Genomic DNA, 25673 nt, shown 5'->3' on the forward strand with positions numbered 1-25673 from the left:
TAAAGCAACATCTAAAAAGGCATCAGCCAGGAAGCTAAAGTTTAGAATAGGTCTTCTTGATGGAAAGTCCCCCCAAGTGAATTAGAGATGCTTACTAACAAAGCCAATGCTTCTGGGAATAAACTTTGACCACAAAACCCTGTTTGTGGGATAAACTAAAAAAAATAAATAAATAAATAGAAATCTAACCAGTTCTGGATGAAAGAAATTGCTAAATTAATTTGCAGTTGTAAGAAGCTTGAGGAAAGAGAAAATATATATATATATATATAATGTAAGTTCTGACTCCTTCTGTAATTTTAGTATTTCTATCCAACTTATTGTACATGGTAGTGGTTAATCCCGTCCCATTTCAATAAGCTGTTATAAAAAAAAAAAGCTACACATCATTTTTTTTTTCCTCATTTAATTGCCATTTATTTCAAGTTACATATATAATGTTAATAAATGCCACTTTAATATACAACCCATCAACTTCAGCACCAAGAGAAAGAAAAAATCTCTTCCACCCACAACTTTTAAAGTAAAGCTTAAAAAAATCTGAAGAGTTAGTGTGCATCCATAGAGCAACAAAATAAACGAAGGCAAGGCCAAGAAGTGCAATGTATACCGGGTATAGGCAACTACCAAGCAAAGACACAAGATATCACAGATTGTACTGTTAAGTAAAAAACAGAAAAACGCTCACCTTAGTCATACTCTTGACATTATTATGAAGTTTGGTTCAAATTTGACAAGTTTTCATGAAAGCCTATGAGGTCCATCAGTGTGTGGAAGTTACAGTTGATGCAGAGTCGACTCTGTACAAAACGCTACAAGGACTTTATCTTGGCAAATTTGATAAACTGTACATTCATACAGTTCAGTCTCCTTTGCGCTAAAGCGGTGGAGCAGGAGAATCCTACAGCTTAAGAAAAATTCAGTGTCAAGCTTTATGCTGTCAACCCGAAGCAGTGACAAAGATACTGTGAATAATCTGAGAGACCCCCTCCCTAACATCTCTCAATCCTTCTCGGAGCTGGTTTATAAATCTAGAGCACTAAGGGAGGTGGCAGCACGTCAAACGACTGACTTCGTCTCGCATAACAACCCACACCGTCTACCAGCCATTTGTCCTCCCGTGCAGCTAGCAGTCGCCCTGTGAGGAGGGAACAGACTGAAGTCTGACAGATTAGTCCCCAGTATGGCTGCTGAGGTGTGGCCTTGCGCTGGTGTCGGGTTGTCACATTTGATGGAAGATCGCTGGGACGTCTGAGGTGACTATGTGTAGAAGATGACCTCTGGGATCTGTCCGTCTTCTACCGACGTGCCGTTGTTGTTGCCCGCCGCGTAGCAGAAGGTGAAACAGGTCTTTGTGCCGGTGGAGGATGACTCATGTGTTACCTTTCGCATTCCCTTGGTCCCGTAATGAGAGTCTGGACCCTGTCAGACACACACACACACACACACACACACACACACACACACACAGCGCAAGATGAGTAAACACTTCCAAATCTGTGGGTTCTTTCTCATATTAATCATTTCTCTCCGTCTCTCTTCTTGCTGACCTTCAGTGTGGCACAGGCAGTGTAGTTGACGTTGGGTAGAATCTCGACTGGTTCCTTGAACATGACTCTGAAGGTGTTTGCTGACCCGTCACAGCTGAAGCCTGTGTCATTCTGCCCCAGCACCGTGTTGCTGTCTGTGTGGATTATCTACAACGGAGCACAAATACTCTAGATCGCATAAAACCACTAAAAATATGCAAAGATTTGCCTCATACAAGTACAGTGCCTTCTCAAATTATTTATATTACATAAACCGTTCTGCATTTTGTTTCAATTACATTTTTCTCTCACCCAACAATTATGTCTTACCAGGTGTTGTAGTTATACACAGGTTTGTAGTTTTAATGTGAAAACGTGAACAAATCTCAAGGCATGAATATTTTTAAAAGACGCTGTAAATACTGGGCCGGTACCTGTATATTGACTTGGTAGTCTGTAGGTCCGTGTATGGAGCCATAAAGTCCAAATCCAACCACAAAAATCCTTCTGTTAACAGAAAACCTGTAAAACAAAGTGAGGTGAATATAATTTTACAAAATAGCTTCTTAGAGTTTACAGTTTATAAGTAAGACATTTGTCGCAACCAGCCTACAGCACTGGCAAGCCATTAGCTAAAGTTCTTTACATAACGTAAAGTAATGCAAGACCTGACAGCCCTGATCTCAACACACCTTATGCGGTCGCTTGTCCCGCTGTAGCCCCAGCGGCTCTCCACCTGGCCAAAACGGGTGATGCTGCACTCCTTCCCACGGAGGCAGCAGCGAGGACGGTCGATGAAATCGACACGAGGCTTTGGGTTCACTGTAAAGTGGAGGAAGAGACTCACCACCTCTCTGTCGGTTAGAATATTAGACTGGGCAGGACCTGGAGGATCATGACATGAACCACAAAAACAGACTTCAACGTCAGAGCAGTGATTTGAAAGTAAAACGGATGCGGTTAATGGGTGTGCTCATCTTAACCTGCTGCAAACTCCTCTATGGTCATGAGAGGGAAGCGGATGAGCGTGAGAGATTTTCCCAGGACTTTGCGCATGTTCTCGGGAGTGGGCTGCAGCTGCTGCCTGCGAGCCTCCGCCTCAGCCCAGCGAACGGCAGCGCCAAACAAACGCACCTCTCTTACTCCTAAAGTGTCCCTCTCCAACACCGCCACCAAAGTATCTGAAGGAGATAAATGTGACGTTTTTAAAACAACATTGTAATAACTAAATGCAACATGAAGCAATGATGACCAAAATTTAAAGTGAGTCTTTACCCAGATCTATGTCTGTGAACCCCTCAGCAGCAAGAGCATCTCCGGTGTTCTTGTCAATGTTCTCCAAACACAGGCTGGCAAGCTGCGGCTCATCAAACAAACGAGCCTAAAACAACATGACAGCTTATCAGACTTTTAAAACTGCCGTCTTATTTGTATGTTTTGACTTATTTTGCACTTAGAAATAAGTTTCTTATTTTGACAAATACATATTATAGAACATAAAACTATTCCCAAATTCCAGGACTGCAAAGTCTAATTCTTCAAATTTCTCAGCAAATTTTTAATTGTAAATGACGAAGTTCACTATGAAATTGCCATTTATGGATGGATAAACAGATACATGGTTAGATGGACAAAGAGACTGACAAACCAATGGACAAAAATACATTGATAGACCGACAGATAATGGACAATGAACACATGAATGAAAGTTGAGGGGAATAAAGTCTAGATATAAAAAAAGATACATTTTTCATATTCTCTTTTCTCATTCAGAGAAATTAGGAAAAACACTTCAACCAAATATAAGAATGGATTTATTTTTTTTTAAATCTACACTCAAACTAAGCGTTTCAACAAATATAACTCATCTGGAGCTGTAGATCCTGAATCTTAAGGTAAGGAAGCCGACCTGTGTAAGGAGCATGAAAGCGTTGTCTGCTCTGAGGTTTTTCTTCAAGAACTCCACACAGTGAGCCTCCAGGGCAGGAACCGCATACTTTTTGGCTGTATACAGTGTAGTCATCACAGTCTCAGGCCCGATCTGGACTTCATCAGAATACAGGAACCTGAAACAGAAGACATAGTTGCTATTAGCAGTAAAACATAGATTTAAAAAAGATATGAAAATAATATATTTTTTTAAACTCATTACTTTAGCAGGGCCAAAAAAGCAGCGGGTTCCACATCAGGAAGTTCAATTTCCGTGGAAGTGGTCGCCATGCCACCGTTGAACATAGCATCAAACACTGCGCTGCCCACTGCCAGGACAAACCTGACACGCCACAGCAACAACAACAGAGGAGGGGTCAGCTCGGTCTTTTCAAGCAGTTTTGTTTCTGCTGAAGCTAATCCTCTTACCTGTGAGCTGGTATTCTCTGAACACCCATACCTTTGCCAACCAAGAAATGAACGTCACTCAGCACCTCGTTGTTGAAGAGAAATGCAAACCTCTCCTTGACGGTGCTCTTTGTCGCCTGCCAGTTGTACACCGGCTCTCTGTACACTAGCACGGACGCTGCAGCTGGGGTAGCGCTCGGTGCGGTTGCCGGGGAGGCATTCGAAGCTGCGCTGCTTACCATATTGGACGCGGGGGAGGCCATGGCTCCCGCTGCCGCAGAAGCAGCACCTGCCGCAGCGGGCGGCTGCAGAGGGTTCTGCGCAGTCAGCGGAGCTCCGCTCGAAACGCCGCTGCCGTCTGCCCCGCCAGGCCCCAGCTGCGGGTTGGGTCGCCTCGCAGTTCCTTGTACTCCCCCGGCTGCACCGACCGCTCCCCCGTTGGATGCTGGCATTGAGAAAACGCTGTTGCTGGGCTGGCTATTCCCCAAAGGGCCCGGGCCGGAGAAACTAAGGCAAGGAAGCCTGCCGCTGTTGTCTCCAGCGGCCATCTTCACCCTGCTGTAGGCGTAAACAACAAACTTCATCGCTTTCCGTAATTGCAGTGGTCCACACACTCATGCTGACCTTTTATTCCCCCTGGCGATAATTTCAGGTACTGCAATTTGTTGTCTGAATCACAACTCCTAATTCAATAAAATGCTTCCAAAAACGTTTTTTTCCAGTAAAATTGCAAGAAAAACTTTGATCCTTTCTAAAATATATTTAGTAATGACTAGGCAGACGATGAATCATACATAAAACTTAAATGTTTAAGCCAAAATACCTTTTAAAAGTAATTGGATGCAATATGTTTCTCAAAATTAAGGCCTATAAATTATTATATTTAAGCTAGCAGTGTTGTAGTACTCGAGACTGGTCTCGAGACCATTTTTTGATGATTTCGGTCTCATCTCGGACTTGGACGCTGAGGACTCGGGATTTTATTTCCGCAACTCAAGTTAAACTTCAACTCAACTTCAAGACCGCAACTGTGGAAATAAAACTAAACTTACAGCATACTGTCCAGTTTATTTGTTAACATGTTTGTTTTCACTGGATGCAAAACGCACCGACTAAAATCCAAGCAATAACGTGACTTACGTGTTTCTGTTACAAGCTTTTCCTGACTCTGGGATTTTACTTTTTCTTTCTACTGTAATTGCTTTACCATTGAGTTCTTTAACACCAAAGTATCTGCTTCACTGAAAGGAACAAAGGTAGATCACTGAAAAGGATTTTGATACAAAGCAGTCAAACAAGAGTAAAAGTAATTCAACCATCCATCATCTACTTGCAGATGCTTGTAAGATCACAAACAGCTGGTGCCACTCTCTAGTAGCCATTGGGTGGAATACACCTTGGACAGACTGCAAGGAAATATAACCATGCACACTCATATCTGAGGACAATTTTAGAGAAACCAGTTAATAAAATCAACCATATTTTTGGAAGTTGTTCCCAATGGAACTGAACCTAGAACAGTCTCAAAACAAGGCCCCAGTGCCACCGTGCAGCCCCAAAAGTCATTCACAAATTGTGATTCATTGACATGCAGTTCAAGATTTTCAAAGTGCAATCGGGTTACAAATTTTCATGTATTGTTGGGTAGTAGAGTTTCCATGTTAGAAACTAAATGAGACTTCGGAAAATGGACTTGGACAGTGAGCAATAAAATACAGACAGTTGTGATCAGGTTGTCCTACACATACCCCCGACTTTTGTGAATGAAAAGGACACATTTGAAAAGTGTGAATGAGTATATTTTGTCACCATATTCTGCACTGTAAAACTGTGTTTTACTCGTTTGTTGTTTCAACCTTTTTCCTTTCCTTCAGTCTGCAAAGGTAATAATAGATTTGTTGAGAAAAAAATGCAGTAAATAGTTTTAACAATACTAGTAATTCATCTTATGTTTACATTAGAGGTCAGTCAGGCTGGTGAGAGGAATAAAATGTTTGATTCGTCTGTGTTTCAGTCCCTTCAGTCTAAGACCAAGTTGTCTTCCACATCAATTAATTTCTGTTTGATTTTAAATAACATTCTGGGAATTTCAAAGTTTGTTTCTTGATTTTCAGCCACTAATTCAACACAATAAAAAAAAATTGTCTTCATCAGTCAGCAGTTTGTTCTTTAAGTTTCTTGTTTTCTGTTTTCTCTTGGGTGGATTTAGATTTAATTTCGCTGAAGAATCAAAGTCACCACGGTCCCACCATATTTGACAGTCAGTATGATATTCCTCTTTTTGAATGCTGTGCTAATTTACGCAAGCTGCAATCAGTTGCACAGTTTTCAGAAAGTTCCAATTTTATTTATTCTTTCCACAGAATATTTTCCCCATAATTTGGGATTCTCAAGATGATGGGCAAATATTAGACAAGTGGCTTTTTTTGTTTGTTCTTTTTGCTTCCTGCTGATGTCATTTATTTTTGCCTATTCTCTTTCTTTTTGTTGAATCATGCACATCAAGCAAGTGATGCCTGTAGTGCTTTTGATGCATTTCTGAGTTTTATGAGCTCATTCATGAGTCATCAGTGCTCTCTTGGAATAATTTTAATAGGCCAGCCACTTTTATTCCATGTTTTCTCCATCTATGGATAATAGTGGTTCTGGTCACTGTGGTTCACTGGAGTTTTGAAATGACAAGCTCCTTCCATCCTGATATTGTTACTTGACTGTTCTTAAATTTCTTAAGATTATGTAACACTGTTTCTATTTAACATCTGCATTTAACAGATCTGGGTGTGGATGGTGAACCTGAACAAAAAATATTTTCAGGTAATTTATGATTAACTATTTGGCTACAGTTACTTTCTCACATTTTTGATGACTTTTATCCTATTAAGGTAGGAGATCATCATTTAAAGACTGCATGTATTTAGTCTGAGCATCTTTGATTGTTTTGATGATCATAAATGTTAGAATAAAAGAAACCTGTTAAGGGTTAATATAATTTCACACAGCACTGTAAATTAGTTGAGTTTTACCGTGAAGTGAACTTAGAGCTAGTTAGTAGTAATGGTGAACTGACACACAACTGATTTTTGACAGAAAGGTTGACCATCTTTTAAGCTGAATCAACCTGCCAGGTTTTACAGTGCAGACTGCATCGCCCTCCCATCACGATGATGTTATACAGTCCCATCCCGTCCTCCGTGCATCCCTGCAGCCATCTGGAGGAGCGAACCCCCTCTCCGCCTGCTCCTCATCAACCGTGACGTAAGGGCGGTGAGGCACGGGGGAGTTGTCCTCGCGCCGTAGCCCGGTGGATGCTGCTGAAACAAGATGGCTGTGCGCGCAGGAGGAGCAGCGGCGGAGAGCTGAGGCAATGCAGAGGAGGAAGCAGAGGGGTGGGGGGCGAGGAATCTACTCCTGTCTGTCCTGTCCGGTCTTCAAAGGAGCAACAGTCCCGCAGAAGGACAGACGAGTCTCTCTGAGATGGTGTCGGTTTGTTACTGGCGTTACGGTTCAGGGTAACGGGTTTCTGTCGCTTTGAGTTTTTCCTGTGGCCAAGACTCTATAAAGAGGACTGACTGAACAAACCGCGGAGCACTAAGTAAAGGACAGCCGGGGACGCTCACGCCGCTTTCAGAGATGTCCCTGCTGTGTGTGGGAGGTAAGGAAGGAAACCAGTGAAAAAGACCGTGCGTGTGTGTGATGTTACAGAAGTGTTACCTGCTCACGGTTTAACTGCAGCAGTAGTCCCTGACAGTGCTGACTGTCAGCTGCCTGGAAAAAGTGTTGTCCGAGCACAGGAGGTTCTTTGCTGAATGGTCATTTAGAAAACATAGCAGAACCAAACGCGTTTTTAATGGTGGAAGACTTTTGACTGAATATTTTATTGAATGGTGCGTTTTGTTTTCATTCATTGTTGGGACCAAAAAAAATCTATTTATTTTTTTTTTTTACTATTTTTTTAAAAGGCATTTTGAAGAATGGTAAAATTATCAGCTAAAAACATGACCATTATCGTGCGGGCTGCTGTTTCCTTTCCGGGTGCTGTTAGTTCTGTTGCGGATAGTGTGTTTGCTCGCGCGTGTACGTGTAAGTGTGTTTCATCCACTCATTCATGCGTGGGCAGGAGTAGGAGGACGAGGAAAAGCCCCTGCTGCACCGCTGCCCTGCCGCTACCGCACCGCACCGCGCGCACTGCTCCCTTGCCGCTCACCGCTCCCCTGCCGCTCTGCCGTACCGAGGGAAATACTGGCGGCAGGAGGTGCAAGCCTGTGGCAACCCCCGACGCCCACCCCTTCAGGACCACTCCGCGTCTTCCCCTAAAATGCCATGCGTCACCTCCTCCCACCACACGCCCAAAATGCACTTGATGCTGTCACTGAAACCTCTTATTAGTCGGATGAATAAGCATAGCTGGCGAGGTAACGTGACGGAGTCCACGTTTAGGACTAGTGAAAGGGCGGAGGAAGACCTAAAATGGGAGATTCTCTTCCACAGTGTTCTCTAACACGTTTCTGAGTATTTATTTTATACAGACTAGAGCTGATTCAGCAACAAACGCTGAGAGAAGTGGCAAGAGACCACATATAAAGAGTCAAGTATATATAGATTTTAGTTTAAAATAGCCTTCAGCAAATCCCCGTCTCTATTTGTAGATATGTTTCAAGTCAGTAGTAATTCTTATGGTATCATAACTGTAGAGGTACTTCTACACAATAAATTATAATGCTATGGCTGTTACAATGAAAAATGTAATTGTGATAAGAGTTAGTCATCTGGTAATAATACCATAAACTCTTCATCCAACACGTGGCACGGGGGCCATTTGTTGCCCTTGGAAGAATTCTGTGAGGTCCCTGACTGTAGACAGTAAACGAAGCTGATGCAGATGCACAATTTCATTTTATATTTACTTTTATCTTGTTAAGGAAAGTATTAGGTACAATACAAAGTATTACTCTTTTAAGGGAAGTGCTTTTTTTTCTTCTTTTTTTTTTATTTTTAAAAAAGCCAATAATTTTATTTTTAAAGTAATCAATCAACATTTTACTCAAAATTAGAGTTTGGCAGAGTTAAACTTATCTAAACACAGCAAGTGTTTCTGAGGATAGTTTATGTAACAAACCAAAGCATTTTCTGCAAAACCAAAATAGAAAAAAAATGACCCAAAAAGTTTGAAAATTCTAGATATTTCTTTTACATGAAATCAAAAGAAACAACCAAATTTTGGATCAATGATTTGTTCTTTTCTACAAAAATTAGATCATTTGTTTAATTAAAATGTATCATGGTTCATTTATTGCTCTGCGGGTGCAAAACAAAAGAATCCCCAATGTAATCATGGGTTTTTGACCGAGCACCTAAAACTTAGTGATTTTGGCCCTAATGGTTGCAGACATTGGCCTACTGCTGTCTCTGTCTTGATCTGTAAATAAATCATTGCAGAGTTGAGAATCTCTCAGTGTAGTCTGAGGTTGTTGAGACAAGATTTTTCCCTTGTTTTTCTTTCTTTTTGTTTTTACAATTTTTACAGTCTACCTTTTTATTGTGGATTGTTCTTAAAGGAAAAGATCAGGTGGAAATAATAGCGGTGACGTGGATACTTTAAGTCCCAGTAAAAAGCCATTTCAGTGAACAAGAATGAGTTTGACCTAGGGCAAATGAAATTCATTTCCTTGCTTTCCAGTAGCAAGTTAAAAAAGGTGAACAAATGGGCTTGCCTCTCTAAAAATAGCACTTCGAGTTACTGTAGTGCTTTTGAATTGCTTTCCTGTCTCATATTCAGCTCACATTTAGATATTACCGTTAGTGCAGACGATAAAATCTGAAAATAATATCAATTTGCACGTAATAGCAACTCTTATGATTGATACGAAAACAATCTGTACGTACACAAGCTGTAAAGATCAATTGAGCTCGCAGCAATCTTTCTAAAAGCTAAAAGAAAATTTAAAAGCTTTTTTTTTTTTTTAAGTCACGATACATCCAGCTGCTTAATAGATGCTGCTCCACCTCAGCCTGTCCCGTCAGTTCCACCCACTGACTGTCCCTGCTCTGAGTCACTCCCAGATGTCATTAAAAAGACCCTGAGAGTCATTCATTCATAAACGCTGGCTGCTGCAGACTACGGGGCTTGGCAGAGAGCCCTCTTTCTGTTCCGCTTACATCATTCATGCTTACCTGGCTCGAGCTATTTCTGGCCTCCACGGCACTTTGTCCCTCCTCAATAGGCGACGTTGGCATATCTGCCAGCCAAGCAGATTTCAGGCACAGACGCATATTCAATCTGAGCAATTTTTGGCAACCTTTTGCCACTTTAATGTCCGGCCTTCTTATTGTCTTTCTTTTGGAACACAAAGTCACAGTCTGATGTCGCTGTCAGCAGCTGGATTGCTGCTTCTCTCTCGCGATCTGTCAGAATAAGATTCTGTCTGTCTGAGTGGAGGCATCCCTCTTTTGTGTCATGAAACAGCTGAAGTCAGCTCCACCTTTTTCCAGTTTGTCTTCCCTGACAGTTCAAGATGAAGGGTGTGCTTGATTTCCTGCTCAGTCGGTTCTCTTGGCAATAACCAGCCCGTCCTCATAAGTCAGACTGTGCTGTCTTTGGAGGAAATTCCTGAATGAAGATAACACAGGATATTTACTGCAGGTACTTTCCGGCTACTAGCAGAGTCATTTTGTCTTAAAACTAATTTGTAGCATTTACCTCAATTTTTACGACTCCACAATGTTTGTACCAAAATGCCTTGCTAGATTTATTTTGAGGTCTTTTGGAGATTTTTTTTTTTTTTTTCAAAATTACAAATTGCAAGAAAAAAAAAATTAGTGTCTGTTAGTGTTTAAAAGCTTGAGAAGTTGATTTAGAAGCTTAACAGAACATTCACAATCAGATTTAAAGGTACTCAGGTTGACTGTTTGCACTTAGATAGCAACTTAAAGCAATTAATTACAATTGAATTTATTCATGAGTTATATAGTGAAGGGAACTGAATACAAACACTTGGTATCCTTTTCAGATTGTTATTTGCATTCATGTTAGAAACCAAACACTTTCCTTTCACGTCATAATTATCAACTACTGACACATAAAATCTCAAAAACAAAATGTGAAGTTTGTGTTTGTTGCAAGAGAAAAAGTTTAAGGGCTCTGAATACTTTTACAACACGCTTTACACTGCATCTATATCTATATGTCGTATTTGTCGTGAACATGAAGAGCTTCCCACAAGGTTGCTGAGGCTGAATGAAAGCAGTGATTATGTAATTTTCATCCTTGCTGCAGGTGCACAGCAAAGGAGCGAGCCACTGCATTTAGCATGTGACTCCATCATGAGGCGACATGGGAGAAGCTGCAGGTTTATCTCCAGTGGGTGCTTGGTACATAAAAAAAAAAGGCTTGGAAAATAGAAAAGTACCTTGCTGACTCAGGGCAATTGTGCTATTTCACTTTGTGTTTGTTACTATGGTGACTGGTTATGATGTAGGAACTGTACATGTAAGAAAATTGTGAGTTAGGTTATAATTTGTGTTGCTGGTAGAGTTCTAAAGATAGAAACACTCAGGTTTTTTATGTGCCACAGAGAACTTTTATATCTTATTCTGCAAACATGTGCATGTGAGGCATGCACATGTTTGCAGTGAGGCGTGCGTGGGCGTGTGTGTGAGTGTGAGGACCTCCTAGAGTGTACGTGGTTGACAGTAGTGGGTAGTGAAGCATTAAAAATGCATGTGTGAGTTACGTCACGGCTGGTAAAAGTGCTGCAGAGAGGGAGCCCAGGCTTACAGAGCACACAGAAAAATCCACAGGCAGATACTGTTTGATTTAGACTGGAATATTTGCCTTTTTGCCAGGAAAAGAGAGAAATTTGCTCCAAATGGGTTAAATAACAGATACAGAATAATAAACGTCTTTATGGATGAATAATTAATATGAGATGAGCATGTTGCTGTGTGTGTTTTTTTTTTTACTTGCACATTGAAATCAATGTTTAGCACTGGTTATGGTTTCCCATTTGATGTAAGTTGTAGAAACATCAGAGCAAATAAATAATCATATTTTCAGTCAGCATTTGCACAACTGACTGTTTGCATTCCTCACACACACTTATGTAATGCTGAGTGTGTTTGGTGACCTCTGCCTCTTTGTGATGGGTAATATGTATATTTTTCAGGTTCTATGTTATATATGAGTCTAAATATGGAAAAAAGGTACCTTTATAAAAAAATTGTCAACTGTCAATATTTTGTATATTGGACTTCAAGGTACTTAAAGAAGTACTTTCTTAAGTACTTAGTGCAATAAACAGTTTGTTTCTCACAAGTTAACTTGCAGAAATGAACTAAAATTACATGTTTGAAGCTAGTAGTTAGCATTTCACAGTAATATGATGTAAATAAAATATGTAAAGACATTTTGCAATGCAGCCAAGCTTATTCTGTTCTTTTTAGGTTTGTATGTTGTTGTTTTTTCTTACTTTCAACTTCTTCTCAGATTTTATTGGTTCGCTGAAGTTGTGCTAAAAATTGTGACAACTGACACAAAGTGTCTTAAAAGTCTTGATTAAACTCATGATATTTTGCTGAGATTTTGTGAGATAAACTATAAATTTGTGGATTTATGTAACGTTGAAAGAATATTAAGTCTGGTTTTTTAATATCAATTTTTTGCAAACAGAAATGTGAAGTGTGCCAGTGTTCACACCTTGGTTTTTGTTTCTGGTGTGATAATTTCCTTTCCTTGTTCATTTACTTAAATTTTGCCTTTTTTCATTCCTTTGTCTTTTTGTTATTGTTTGTTAGTTTCAGGGGTTTTCCATGTTATATTTTCTCCCTTCCTCCTGCTCTGCTTATTTTCTTCCTTCTCTCAGAACAACTGTTTTTTATCACCTCGTCTCGTCTGTGCTTATGTTTTCCCTGCAGCTGTTCCTCATTCCCTTGATTACACCTTTTATACCCATCTGTTCCCTTTTGTCTTTGTCTGATTCTCCCCCTGTTAGCCCCGTGTTTTTCTCCCTCAAAAAGTTTTCGCTGTAAGCGTTTTGTAACTGTATTAAATTGGTTACTCTGAGACTTCCACTTTCCCCTCAGTATTTTAATCTGATCCTTCGCTGCACATGACAGGTAGACATTAATATTCAGCATTCTTAACACTCCTAAAGAAAAATGTTTCCCACAGTATGATGCTGCCGCCGCCATGTTTTATTTTTGATCAAGATGATGCTCAGCATGCTCTGCTTATCACATTTAGACCAAAAAGTTAGGTTTTGGTCTCATCTAATCAGAGCTCCTTCTTTTACATGCTTCCTTTGACTTTACTCTACTTTAACTAGGACTCTTAACATGTTTTTTTTTAAGATGAGTTTCTTTTTGTGACTCCTCCATGAACGCTAGATTTTGATGTTTAAACTTTTGTCCATGTTTACTGATGACCTCTGCCCTGAGAGAGCTTCACAGAGCAGCTGGATTGTCTAAAGGCAACTGGTCACACAAGATTTTATTTAGGGGTATCAAAACATATGATTACACACACAAAATGCATGCAACACTATTCAGATATTTGCTTTGTAAAAGAAATTTTAAAAACCACTTCCTTCCACTATCAAAGTATTCACTAAAAATCCAATTAAACAGAAGAAAGATTTTTTAAAATTTTCTTTAATGAAAAGGTTTTGTTTCAATCTCTCACATGTCGCCTTGACTGCTATTTTAGTACATTGCAAACCTCCTTGGTTCGCCCTCTCCGTATGAAAACAGAGGACATGTGAGCATGAAAACAGATGGTGTTCCTGTGTGTCACCATGTCCCTCTCTGTGTTCCCACAGTGAAGAAAGCCAAGCTGGATGGACCCCAAGGTAAGGCCTAGGTTCACCGAAATAATGGGAGGAGGTGCATGAGGAGTCTGTTTTGTTTGAGGCAAGATCGTGTCGCTGTTAGCGATCGTGGCGCTGAACAGAATGTATATTCGATAGTAAAATGCAGATTTATTTTCTCCATCTGACATTTTCAGTTCTTCTCTTTGTCTTTTTCTCCTTGTAGAAAAATTTAACACTTATGTGACTCTAAAAGTGCAAAATGTGAAGAGCACAACCATCGCTGTCAGGGGCAACCTGCCCTGCTGGGAGCAGGACTTCATGTTGTGAGTCCTTCCGTATCCTCTCTCTCTCTTTCTCTCTCACACACACACCCACACACACACACACACACACACACCTTCATCACGAGCCTCTTCTCATTCATCCATCTTCTGCTTTTCCCTCCACTGCTGCTCGAATGCTTGATTTCTATCAGCTTTCGTCGCTCTTTCTTTCCACTTCTTCATCCTAAGTGCTCTTTATCCCTGTATTGTTTCTCACAGCTCTTCCTCTCCACCTTCATCAGCTGTCTCCTACTCTTTTTCATCTGATACTTCTGCCTCTCTCTCATTCTCGTTCTTAACTTTGGCCTCCTTCCACCCCTTCTTTTCTCTTCTTTGTCACTTCCCCTGAATAAACCCCGTTCATCTTCATCTTTATCTTGGCCTCACCTCTTTCTCTCCCCATTCTGTAGTAACCCCCAATGCTCCTCTTTTCCTCTCCATCCATTCCTTCTCCGCAGCTTTCTTCTCTAGACTAGATATTTCTCTTTTGATCTTTTTTTTATTTCATCTTATATGTCCACAGATATTGAATGGTATCTCGTTCAAAGCGCTAATGTTACACAACAGTGAATATTTGGCTGTTGGAGTGATTCAGTGTTGACGGTGCAGCAGCATATGGGCGGTGAAGGGTGAGAATCATTATCGGGATGTGGGCTGCAGCAGGCAGGATTACTGCGGAGTCCTCTGCATCTGTATGATGTTTGGAGGCGTGCAGCATTGTACTGGGGTTGCATCAGTGGAGCTGTGTTATGTAACCTTTGGGCTACAGAGAGGGACTCGTGTTCTCCCTCAAACTGACTCGCCTCCCCCCTCAGTCACTGCTTTAAATCAAACTTCTCTTACAGAAAAAAGGAGTAACATTGATATAGGGAGTTTACTCCCTTTACTTCTTAATTAAACTTCCCTCTTTGTCCCTCCAGGCCGGCGATACAATCACATTTTCCCTCCCTCCCCTTAGTCATCACTCCTTCATCACTTTCCATCTTTCTCTCTGCTGTCTAATATAGGATTTATATTGGACTGTTGTAGAGTTGCTCCAAATATATCAGCCTGTATGTTAGCAACAGTAAAAACAAAAAAAATAGGGTGTATTCACACAACTTACACATTTGGTCCGCTTTAAATGGAGCAGACTTTGTTTGGACATTCGTGCAGGTGTAAATGCACTCATGCAAATCCTGCTGCGGACCAAACATCTGGATCGAGACCCACTTTCTGAGATGGTTTCAGTCAGGAAGCTAACACAGTAGATCCATGTGGAGGTGGAACAAAATCCAGAGGAGAAGTCTTTAGTTGCATCATAGGAATCAAACCTTTTTTACTTGCCGATCAACTTTTTCCATGTTTCTACTTCTGTTTTGATGATTTATTTTGTCAAATTTAAGCTTTCATAATATCCTAATATTTTTAAATTTTTTAATTTATTTTTTCCTCCTGTAGTGAAATCAACCGGCTAGATCTTGGCCTGACAGTTGAGGTGTGGAACAAAGGGTTAATCTGGGACACCATGGTCGGCACCGTGTGGATTCCCCTCCGCAGCATCCGACAGTCAAATGAGGTTCGCTAAGACTACCACTGCATTCTTCAACGGTTTGTGCAATTTTGTTTCTCCTGCATTACCTGCTATCTTTGTGCACACAGGAAGGTCCTGGGGAGTGGCTCACGTTGGACTCTCAAGTCATCATGGCTGACAGTGAGATCTGTGGAACCAAAGATCCCACTCTACACCTGGTGCTGCTTGATACACGCTTTGAACTGCCACTAGGTGAGACTACCAAGTGTGCGTAGAGTAGCAAGAATTGTTCTCGTGAAAGAAAAGCATTATTTAACAAAGTAGAAGTAAAATGCATAGTGCATTTTTTTCTGTAGTTACCCTAGTAAATGTAAGTAATTATCTATGTCTGCTGAGTGAAATCACTTGGAGTGGGGTTGGAACAAATAAATTATACTTCTCTGTATATTTTTCAGTGCAAACAGTGACAAATGAGCAGCAAGAAACTGCCTGATTAATTACCCTGACCCACTTTTTAGTTGTATAGTTTGCACCAACAGAAGTGTTTGTGTCCTTTTTCTTCTCGGTGATCAAGCTGGGTTCCTCTTAGCATTGATTAGGTGTCATTTCTATCCCGTTTCCTCTTCCTCTAATCAATAATGTACACCTGACTCCTCAATATGCACATCCTGCCTATTTATAGAGAGTTGGCTCTGAGACTGTTAGTAAAACAGGACAGTTTTAAATATAGAGTTGTGAGGTCAAGCAAAAGCATCTACAGCTGTATCGCTGTGTCGTTTTAAAAAAAAAGAACCATCAGAACCAGGCAAAGTATAATTACAGTTGATGTTTCTCCACCATGTTTGGGGGTAATCTGACAGTTAATTTTGTGTGGGATTATTCAAAGGGTTTCAGTTGGATGAGCCTTATTTTGAGAGATTTTGTCACCTGGAGTTTGACCGAATGATTGTTTTCAGATATCCCTGAGGATGAGGCCCGCTACTGGGCCAAAAAACTGGAGCAGCTCAATGCCATGAGGGACCAAGACGTAAGCTGCCAGCCTGTTTGTTTTTGCACCCCAAAATAATCCTGCAGTACAGGCACAAGCCAGAGAGCAGGTTGCATCATACTTGCTAAAATCCCATAACGCTTTCTTCACTTTCCGCATAAATGTTCAGGGTTTCCCCCAGTGTATTATTAGCCTGGCAGCCCGCCATGCTTTCCTGTGAGAAATTATTTTTCTTTGGAGAACTCAAGGTAAGAGTTTAACCCCGACGCGTCTGGTTGCGCAGCTACATGAACCGCAGGAATAACTCGTAGTCGCAAATTCAGAGGTGCGCGTAGAGGGAGCAGTGAGATTTATCTGTGTGAACAAAGAATTATGTGCGGCGTTTACATCTCAATACGCTGTCCAGTGTGTGGCTTTGTCTTCCCTGTAAAGTTTATGTATGTGGTCCCAGTTGCCCGGAGCGTTAGTGGTTAATGAACCAGCGCTAACCTCATCATGCAGGTTCAGCCCAGTGAGGAGGTTTCGCTCTCTCTTCGTAGTCACGCATCACGCTGGTTTTCCATCCATCCATCCATCCATTTTCTGTCCACCCTTCGTCCCTAATGGGGTCAGGAGGGTTGCTGGTTCCTCTCCAGCTGCGTTCCGGGCGAGAGGCGGGGCTCACCCTGGACAGGTTGCCAGTCTGTCGCAGGGCAACACAGAGACATACAGGACACACAACCATTCACACACACATTTAGGGAGAATTTTAGAGAAACCAATTAACCTGACAGTCATGTTTTTGGACTGTGGGAGGAACCCGGAGAACCCGGAGAGAACCCACCATGCACAGGGAGAACATGCAAACTCCATGCAGAAAGACCCCGGGCCGGGAATCAAACCCAGGACCTTCTTGCTGCAAGGCAACAGCTCTACCAACTGCGCCACTGTGCAGCCCCACGCTGGTTTTATATTATTTTAGTAGTAGTAGTAGTAGTAGTAGTAGTAGTAGTAGTATTTTTCCGGTTACACGATGCATCACCACCAACCACCAGGCTTAGCAAGTTTTCTGGGGGAAACCCTGAATGTTGATACCACTTAAACCTTTTCTTGACTTTCTGTAATTTGGAAAGAAAATTAGTAGCACTTTTTTGAAATGTCATATAAAAGGTTTGGGAAGCATGCTAAGCTTTTCAGATTTCAGTTTGGAAATATCAACAAGATTTCACTGTTAATATAAAATCCCAATAGAATAAATTGAAAGATGTAGTTTTAAGGTGGCAAAATGTGAGAAAGGCTATTATTTCCCAAGATACCGTGTGCATAACTTTATATATGATACATATTTTTGTGATCCCCAGCCAACTTTGTGCTTAACAATAAGTTTTCATCTGTTCTGCTTCTGTCAAATGCAGTACTCATACCAGGAGGAACAGGAACGCCCTCTCCATGTGGTGGGAACCCAGTGTTGTAAGTGACCTGCAGCTGATTGTACAAAACTGAAAATTATCCATTTAGGTGTAATTAGATTGCTTTAACTCAGTCTCTGATATTATGTTAAGCCACACATGGGTTGCTGTGTGTTAGAGGGGAAACAGGTCTTGTTCGCTGCACCATAAAGGATCAATAATCCTATCAAATGTCCGGAGTCAAGCTCCTTGAGATTGCCTGCGATTTTCTGCTGTTGGTCCAGTCTGTGGAGTTCGCTGAGGCAGCTGTCTGAGGCAATTAGAGAGATTCTTTCCATTCACTGCCTGCATTGGGGAACAGTGATGCACTGATGGCGGGAATGCGTGTCAGAGTATGAGTATCAGTTCAGGTCAAGATCAATATAAACCCTCTCCTGTTTCTCTGCAGGTAACTGGAGTCTGTGGGGAGATCAGCAAAGTAAGTGCACCGTGTTCTGTACTCAATGTTTTTCATCTCTAAATGAACATTTTTTTTCATCGTCTTTTGCAACGTGCAGCATAATCTGTTGATTTAGAAAGGGCTTTCAGGAAGCCTCGTCAGGATCTGACATTCTCTGTTAATTAGATGAATCATTAAAAAGTAAAAGTCTTTTCCTCATCAGTTTTATTGCCTCGCTGCGTCTGAAGAATGAATAGCAGTGATACGATTCAAAAGTAGATGCTAATTGTTCACATATGTTGGACTTGATGGACATTCACAAGTAGATTGCACTGCTTTGTGAATTTCCACTAAAGTGATCCAGAAAATATCTGATTAAATAATAATTAAATAATTTATTTTAAATTATTTTTTGGATAGTTACACAAATGCCTTTAATACTTTACCTACATTTCGGTCACTTCTGGTTGTGGAACATGATATTTATTCTATAGTTTTTATTTTATTTGATTAAACATGGGGTCGATTTAATTTAGGGGTGATTTAAAAGGAAGACAAGAACATTACTTATTAATATTTCTTGCTCTGCCACAGTCAAAACAGAAAACTGTTGTGCAAAAAGTGTCTGCTTTTCTCTGTCATCTCCCCCATTGTTGTGATCAGGGGATGGTGTTGTATAAGTGCCTGTCAGACTCACCCACACAACTGCAGCTATTCATTTCTGTTAACTCAGAGGAAAAAAGAAAGAGCAGGGGGTAATGATAGACGTTGAGCAGATTAAGTTTCTCACACATAGAGAAGGAGAAAGAGAGAATGAGACATGCAGGACCAGGGATGATATCTAAAACTTAGTCTGATGCCTTTTAAGGAGTCAGCAGTGCAACAGTTGCAGACGTCATTTGGCTTTCAGAGTGCCAAAGATGAGGATAGATTATCATAAATGATTAATAGATCACCAGTTTGGCTTTTGACTGCTTCACTCTGTGGAATTGTATTAGCACTTTCCTCTGGGAGGGTAATTGTTGATCTATAAACACCACAGAAAAATAAAGCATCTCTTTAGCAAGCACATCAACTTTATGTTCATCATGTCTTTTACGTGTGAATGTTTGCTATGTTGCCAGTTGCCGTCTGTCCATTCATTTCTCTCTTCCTTCCTTATTCTATCATTTTCTTTCTTTGACATTTGATTTGAGGCATGTCCACTGTAGAACTCTGCCATAAATACATTGTGAACATTTATTATTTTAAAATGATTGCAAAGGACTGAGAACTCTGGAAAGGTGAGTCTTGAAAAGTCTGAAATCTTTCATGAATAATATGCAGAGGGTTCAATTGTGAAAGTATGACAACCAGACAGATTTGGACAGAATGGTTTGATTGCGATTAAACCCCTTTTCATCTTCACTGTTATAACCACTTCTCTCTGTCTTTTATTTCTGTGCGTTTGAGTAGATGAAGACCCAGACAGCGCTGTTGACGACAGGGACAGCGACTATCGCAGTGAAACCAGTAACAGCATTCCACCTCCGTACTACAGCACGTCCCAACCCAATGCCTCTGTCCACCAGTATCCCATCAGCCACCAGCATCGCAGCTCCAGAAGTTTGTCGTATCCACGCTCTGGGAACAACCAAGATCTAGACTACCACCATCAAAGGACAATCAGGTTTCCACCTTTCTTATTTAGTCATATGTACTTTGATTCTAATATTTATCTTTGCCGGAGAGAAAGGAAATCTTTTCAGTTCCCAAAATGGCTAAAAGTTTAGTTAATAATTTGAAAAAACATTCAGATCTAAGCTGCAGTCAGTGAGGAGACTCCCGTAATTCCTTATTTAATATTTGGCTAAATGCTTAACTTTTAAAAAATAAATTCAATAATTGTTATATTTCACCCAGTTCTTTCTGAATGACCACTAGCCATGGTTTCCATGTAGTCTTGATATATCTGGAAAAGTAAGGAAAACAAAAAAACAGCTATAGAAACACTTTAGATTTTTCTCATTGATTTGCAACATGATTCCTTTGCCTTAAGATTTAGGCAAATGTACATTAGTGTTTTTTCTACTCAATGACTGAAAACGCATTCAAAAATAATAAAAAAATAATATTTGACTGCTTTATTATGGGCTTCTGTCAGCTTAAAATTGAGGTTGAACCAGAGCGTTGTTCCTTAAAATGAGTGGTTAAAATGCCAATCAGTCCAAAAAAGGGAAATTTTGTAGATATTATTTACAAACTCAATAATGTTCACAAATTTTACATTAATGAATTTGTATTGTTGGACACTTAATTTCTTATTTAGCAAATAGATTCAGATTTTGCAATAGGTATTCTAGGTGGAGAGATTTTTTTTTTTATCAATAAGGGTCTTTTTATGTCAGAAAGTTTTATTTCTATATTAGTTTGAAAGCAATGGAAAAGTACATTTTTGGTGACGTTAAAGTGTATTTTGCTCAATATACTTCTATAACCATGACCTCAATGTCTCTAGAAGAAATTTAAATTAAAATATCATTTTTTAAAATATCATCAGTTTTTTTACCCCTCCAGGGGGTCTTTTGTGGGCTCTAGTGTCCCTTATATGAAAGTAGGCTGACAGGAAAGGGTGAAAGACAGCAAATATCATCAGGTCCGGGAATCGAACCCCTGACAGCCGCGTCGAGGACTCAAGGCCTCCAAACATGGGTCGTGCTATCCCCTACGCCACCACGGCACGCGCCTTGGTTCAGTTTTTTGACAGATACACAAAAAGCCATTTTTAACATTACAAAAACAGCTGAATGGAGTTCAGTCAAAAATTTGCTTTAAAGTTTCCACCTGTGTGACCAGGTGACACAACTGAGCCTGGTTCCAATTAACAAATTCAATGGATTTATAACATAAAATCTTACGATGTTGTCTGTTCACTGGTCAACTTTTCTTTAGCCCACCCAGACCGGTTTCTGTTTTCTTCTTAGTTATTTTTGGAGCTGTGTGATTTCTCAGCGTTTATTGATGGGTTTTTCTCTCAGACAGGGAATGAAAATATGCATCCAACTCTCGCTCCATGAATAATTCAGCTGGCAGTCTAACGGTCAATACAGCACATAAGATTAGCTGCTTGTGTGAGTGTATTGGACAGGGGCATCCCCCCTCTCTCCCCACACTTCCTCCTCTCCATCTCATCCACTCAGCTCTGTGCGCACCTTCCCTCTCTATCTTTCTTCCTTCTGTTTTGTGCCCACTGCTGTCTTCTTATCTTCTCTATCATCTTCCTTTCTCTCAAGGAGCCTGTGCTCAGCTTTTTTAATTACCCCCATTCATCAAGACGTACAAAGCTAGTTTTTTGTTGTTGTTGTTTCATTTCTTGATATTTCCTCCTTTTTTTCTTTGTCAGCTGTCCAGATGCATATTTCTGCTCTGCTTTGTTTCTTGCTGCTTGTCTGGTACCCTTGTACTTCCTGTGTTTTCATTGATTAGCCATCAGCAGTTCTCTCTACTTCTCTGAGATGTGCATAAAAGGTGTTTAGTGGGGAGCACAGCGTACCGGCCACAGTGCGTCAATACAGCACTCAATAATCATTTCTGACGTTACAGCTCACAAAGAGGCTGACTGTTTACTACATATTACTGCATTCTAACTTTTTCTTGCTGTCGTCTGTTTTTCTTTCCAGCCCCACCGGAAGCTATGCGTCTTCTGCAGAGCTCAGCCGGTGCAGCAGCCAGCTGAGTGAAGAAGACTATGGAGGAGAGTATGGAGAGAGGGACCCGTACGACGAGAATGACTCATACCACTCTTGCCACTCCTCTGTCAGCTACAGCAAAGGCTCCCCAGACTGGGACCCTGATGAGACCCAGGGGGCGTATAGTGATGAGGGCGGCTACAGCAAAGATGGAGGAGAGGAGGTCGCGCTATACGAGGGAGATGACGGAGAACTGTATGAGAGGGAGGAGGAAGGACTATATGAGGATGAGGAGATGATGTATGATGATGAGGACTTGTACAACCTGGACGGGACCCTCAGTGAGGACCTTGAGCCGCCGTTCACTCCCACTCCAACGTCAACCGCACCGCCGATGCTTGACGTACCCAACTCCAGGCCTCCTCTGGAGAAACAGTCGTCTCTACACCAACAGCCTCCAGGTAAAACCCCCAACCAAACGTCCAATCAGGCTCAGCCTCCCACAGCACAGGCCCCTACTGGCCAACAAGCAGCCCAGCCCCCCAAACAACCCCAGACACAACCTCAACCTCAGGCAGCCCCATCTGCCACGTCCTTCTTCTCAATGGCCAAACCTCTAACTGCTGCAGTCACAGGCCTGGCTTCTTCGTTCCTGTCATCAGTTCCCGCTGCCCAGCCTCCACAGGCTCACCCACCAGCGTCAGCCGTTCCTCAGCAGCACCAGTCCGCTGCAGCTAACTCCGTCCCTCCTTCACACCCGGCCACCCTGGGTAATTCGGCATCCCAGCCGCCCTCCACTGCCACAGGTCCTCCATCCCAGCAGCCCCCGCCCTCCGCTGTGCCACAATCACACGCCAGTGATCCCGCTACCACACAGCCAGCCAGTCTTGAGGATGTGGCGCCTCCGATTGAGGAAGAGTGGTTAGAAAACGAGATGATGGAGGAGAAGGAGGTCAGTACGCCCCCTGCTCAAGAGGAGGAGAAGCTTCCTGCAGAGCAGAAAGAGGAGCAGTATGAAGAGAGCAGACCGCTGACACTTGAAGAGCAAAAGGAGGTACCACCTGAAAGGTAAGAAACGTTGGGAATGGAAATTAAACTGATGAACTGAATCATTAACAAATGACAGCAGTGACTAGATTTGTGTCCGTTTAATAAGGGTGGGCGATATGGACTTAAAGTTTTATCACAATATTTTGTGGTACTATTTTCACGCCAATAAAAGTGACAATAAAAACTATTTATTACTTCTTGTTTTGGTAACTGTATGGCTCTGACTGCATAACACAGCAATTGTAGCCCCACAAACAGATTCTGCTCTTGGAAAACACACCATTTGTTATATGCTTCTTTTGGATACTAATCACATAAAAGTGAAATTTTTATGACTAAGCTACACACAGAAATGGAGTTAATTATATTTTTAAAATTATTATTATTTATCAGTGCTCTCATGGTACAAACAGTGGAGAAACTGGTACAACTAATAATCCTGATGATTCAGACAGTTTGGGAGGGTTTAAAAAGCATTAATGGGACTTTATTGTGACAACAATAAATCAAAACTTTTATGAAATAAAAAATTTATGACGGTAAATGATAAATGATACAATAAATTCCCACCTCTTCATATTTTTCAACTGAACTAAATTAAAAGCCATTTTCAGAGTAAATCCAAGATTGACTGGGACTATAAATAAAATAAGATTTTAGGAGCCTTTCAGCAATCAGTGATCACTGCTCAACTAATATCCTCTTTATATCAATTGTATTCAAAAATTAATGCATTAAATATTTAACATTACCATTACTACAGTCTACAAGTGGAATGTAATTTCAGATGTGTTACATATACACTGATTGAGTTTTGTTAGGATAAAATTGTTCGTTGGTAGAGAAGTTTGTTGCATTTAGAGCTCAGAAGTTCTTACTGGCTGATTAGAAGATCAATTTTGATGAACAGCCTTTATCACCATCTTGCTGTTTGAGAAAACTCAATCTGATCCAGATTGTACATCAGCAACCCAGCAGTATTGTGAGTACCAATTATGGCAAAACTCATGCAAAAAGCAAAAGATGGAGCCCTTTTCCTACATTGGCTCTGAAACATATCCTTGGCAAAGAGTATATTTCACTATCCTTCACGCTCCCTTTTCATGGCTCTTTTGTCTTACTGCAGCTCGAGCACCACGCTACGGTGCACTACTGCTTTTCTTATTGTTAAATATAAAATATCCTTCCTTTAGTCCTCCAGTACCAGAAGAGCCGAAGGAGCCAGTGGATCCAGCCGTCAGAGCCAAAGAGAACTGGCTCAGGCTCTATAACAAGGTTTTAGACCAGCTACGAGAGGTAAACTCACTGATCAGCTTCCTGCTCCCGTATTTTCACCACCTTTCTTTCCAATTTAGTGACTCTGTACCCAGTTCTGTTGGTTTGATTAATTTCCAGACAATAATTTAAGTATGCACCAGTTCAGGAGACTCTACAAGTTTCTACCAAGTCTTTGAAATATTTATGCACTGTGCAATATTGATGTCAGGTTAGATATGTACGGCGACTTCCTGAAGTCTATTTTGATCCTGAGTTTTGCAGTTCACCAGCCAACAGACATGATGCCATATGTCTTCTATATTTAATACCTTTAAGCTTTCTTAAAATATTAATACTTGTCAAAAGGCAAGCTTTTATTTTAGCTTGGGTGAAGCTCCACACGGCTTGATCTAGTTGAGCACTTTTGAGTTTTTGCTTGCTTGGTTTTCACTTGCATATTTTGTTTAATCATTACATTTTGAATTCAGTTGTGCAAAGAATTAATCACTTGCTTCAATGTTTTGTTGATGTTTGTTTCTTTGCGTTTTATGTACATTTGGCTTCCTTTTCCTTGTCTTTATTTTTTTTGTTTATTTGTGCCGACCCACTTTGTTTTCTTTCCAGTTTCATGTCATTGCCATAGCGATACTCACATGCACTTTACTCGGCCATCATTGGAGCATGCTGACAGGTAGGTGCAGCCTGGATGTTTGCGAATCGGTGAAGTCCTAAGTCCTGTCTGACATTACAGACACTTTCATTTTGTTTATTCATCTTCACAGCAATTTGATCCCTTCTATTGTATTTTGCAAGAGCTGTCCCACATTATCCTGATAGGCTGCACTTTTATAAGAATTAAAGATTAGAAATATAGATTAGAAATAGCATCTTTATTGCTTTGATGTTTGGGTAGCATGAGTAAGTAATTAAAGTTTATTTATGCAACATGTCTTACAGGTAAAAGCACAAAATATTTAGAAAAGAAAACATAAAAGTGGGTCTCTAGAAGCCATATATGATATAATCCACTATAAAATATTCAATTAACTTCTGAGATTATTCTGCCTTTGCAGAATCATCAAAGTCTTAAAAAGTGAAGGCTAAAATTGTAAAAGGAACTTTGAAAGCCACTGCAAAAAGACTATAGTGGGTATATTGTTCTGTCTCTACTTTGTGGAAGTTAAAAACCTATCAACCTCATTCTTATTTAAATGCAAGAAAGTGTAAACAGTTAAATGTGTAAAATGTAATATCCTCTTCCAGTCTTGAAACGAGACTTCAAAGCTTACAAATGTTTCTCGGTTGAAGGAGCCAAGACTCAATGGATGAGTCAAAACAACCAAGGTTTTCATAGTTATGCCCAGTTTGTCAATTCATT

General features: G+C 40.7%; 2 protein-coding genes across 3 annotated transcripts in view; one reads left to right on the forward strand and one right to left on the reverse strand.

Annotated features, from left to right (window-relative positions):
* Positions 1–389: 389 nt before the first annotated feature.
* On the reverse strand, positions 390–4505 carry LOC122841543 (BTB/POZ domain-containing protein 2). The gene is made up of 9 exons (XM_044134928.1): positions 3888–4505; positions 3682–3801; positions 3439–3595; positions 2805–2910; positions 2513–2710; positions 2222–2414; positions 1964–2051; positions 1551–1697; positions 390–1422 (listed from the first exon to the last, which is right to left on the reverse strand). The coding sequence occupies exons 1-9, from the start codon at positions 4448–4450 to the stop codon at positions 1261–1263; spliced, it is 1734 nt and encodes a 577-aa protein (XP_043990863.1). The 5' UTR covers positions 4451–4505; the 3' UTR covers positions 390–1260.
* Positions 4506–6840: 2335 nt separating this feature from the next.
* The window catches only part of LOC122841544 (protein unc-13 homolog A-like), a 41487-nt gene continuing 22654 nt past the window's right edge, over positions 6841–25673 (forward strand). Inside the window, exons 1-11 of one of the 2 annotated variants that reach the window (XM_044134929.1) lie at positions 6841–7518; positions 13679–13708; positions 13893–13992; positions 15433–15550; positions 15634–15757; positions 16462–16532; positions 17888–17942; positions 18330–18359; positions 19776–19989; positions 21980–23056; positions 24232–24334. In XM_044134929.1, coding sequence (XP_043990864.1) covers positions 7497–7518; positions 13679–13708; positions 13893–13992; positions 15433–15550; positions 15634–15757; positions 16462–16532; positions 17888–17942; positions 18330–18359; positions 19776–19989; positions 21980–23056; positions 24232–24334 — 1944 coding nt within the window. In that variant the 5' untranslated portion in view covers positions 6841–7496. Of the gene's footprint in view, positions 7519–13678; positions 13709–13892; positions 13993–15432; positions 15551–15633; positions 15758–16461; positions 16533–17887; positions 17943–18329; positions 18360–19775; positions 19990–21979; positions 23057–24231; positions 24335–24939; positions 24987–25673 lie in introns of those variants that run through there. The other variant, XM_044134930.1, reaches the window with a different exon arrangement.

Source organism: Gambusia affinis, linkage group LG12 (assembly GCF_019740435.1).
Source record: "Gambusia affinis linkage group LG12, SWU_Gaff_1.0, whole genome shotgun sequence".
Taxonomy (NCBI): Eukaryota; Metazoa; Chordata; class Actinopteri; order Cyprinodontiformes; family Poeciliidae; genus Gambusia; species Gambusia affinis.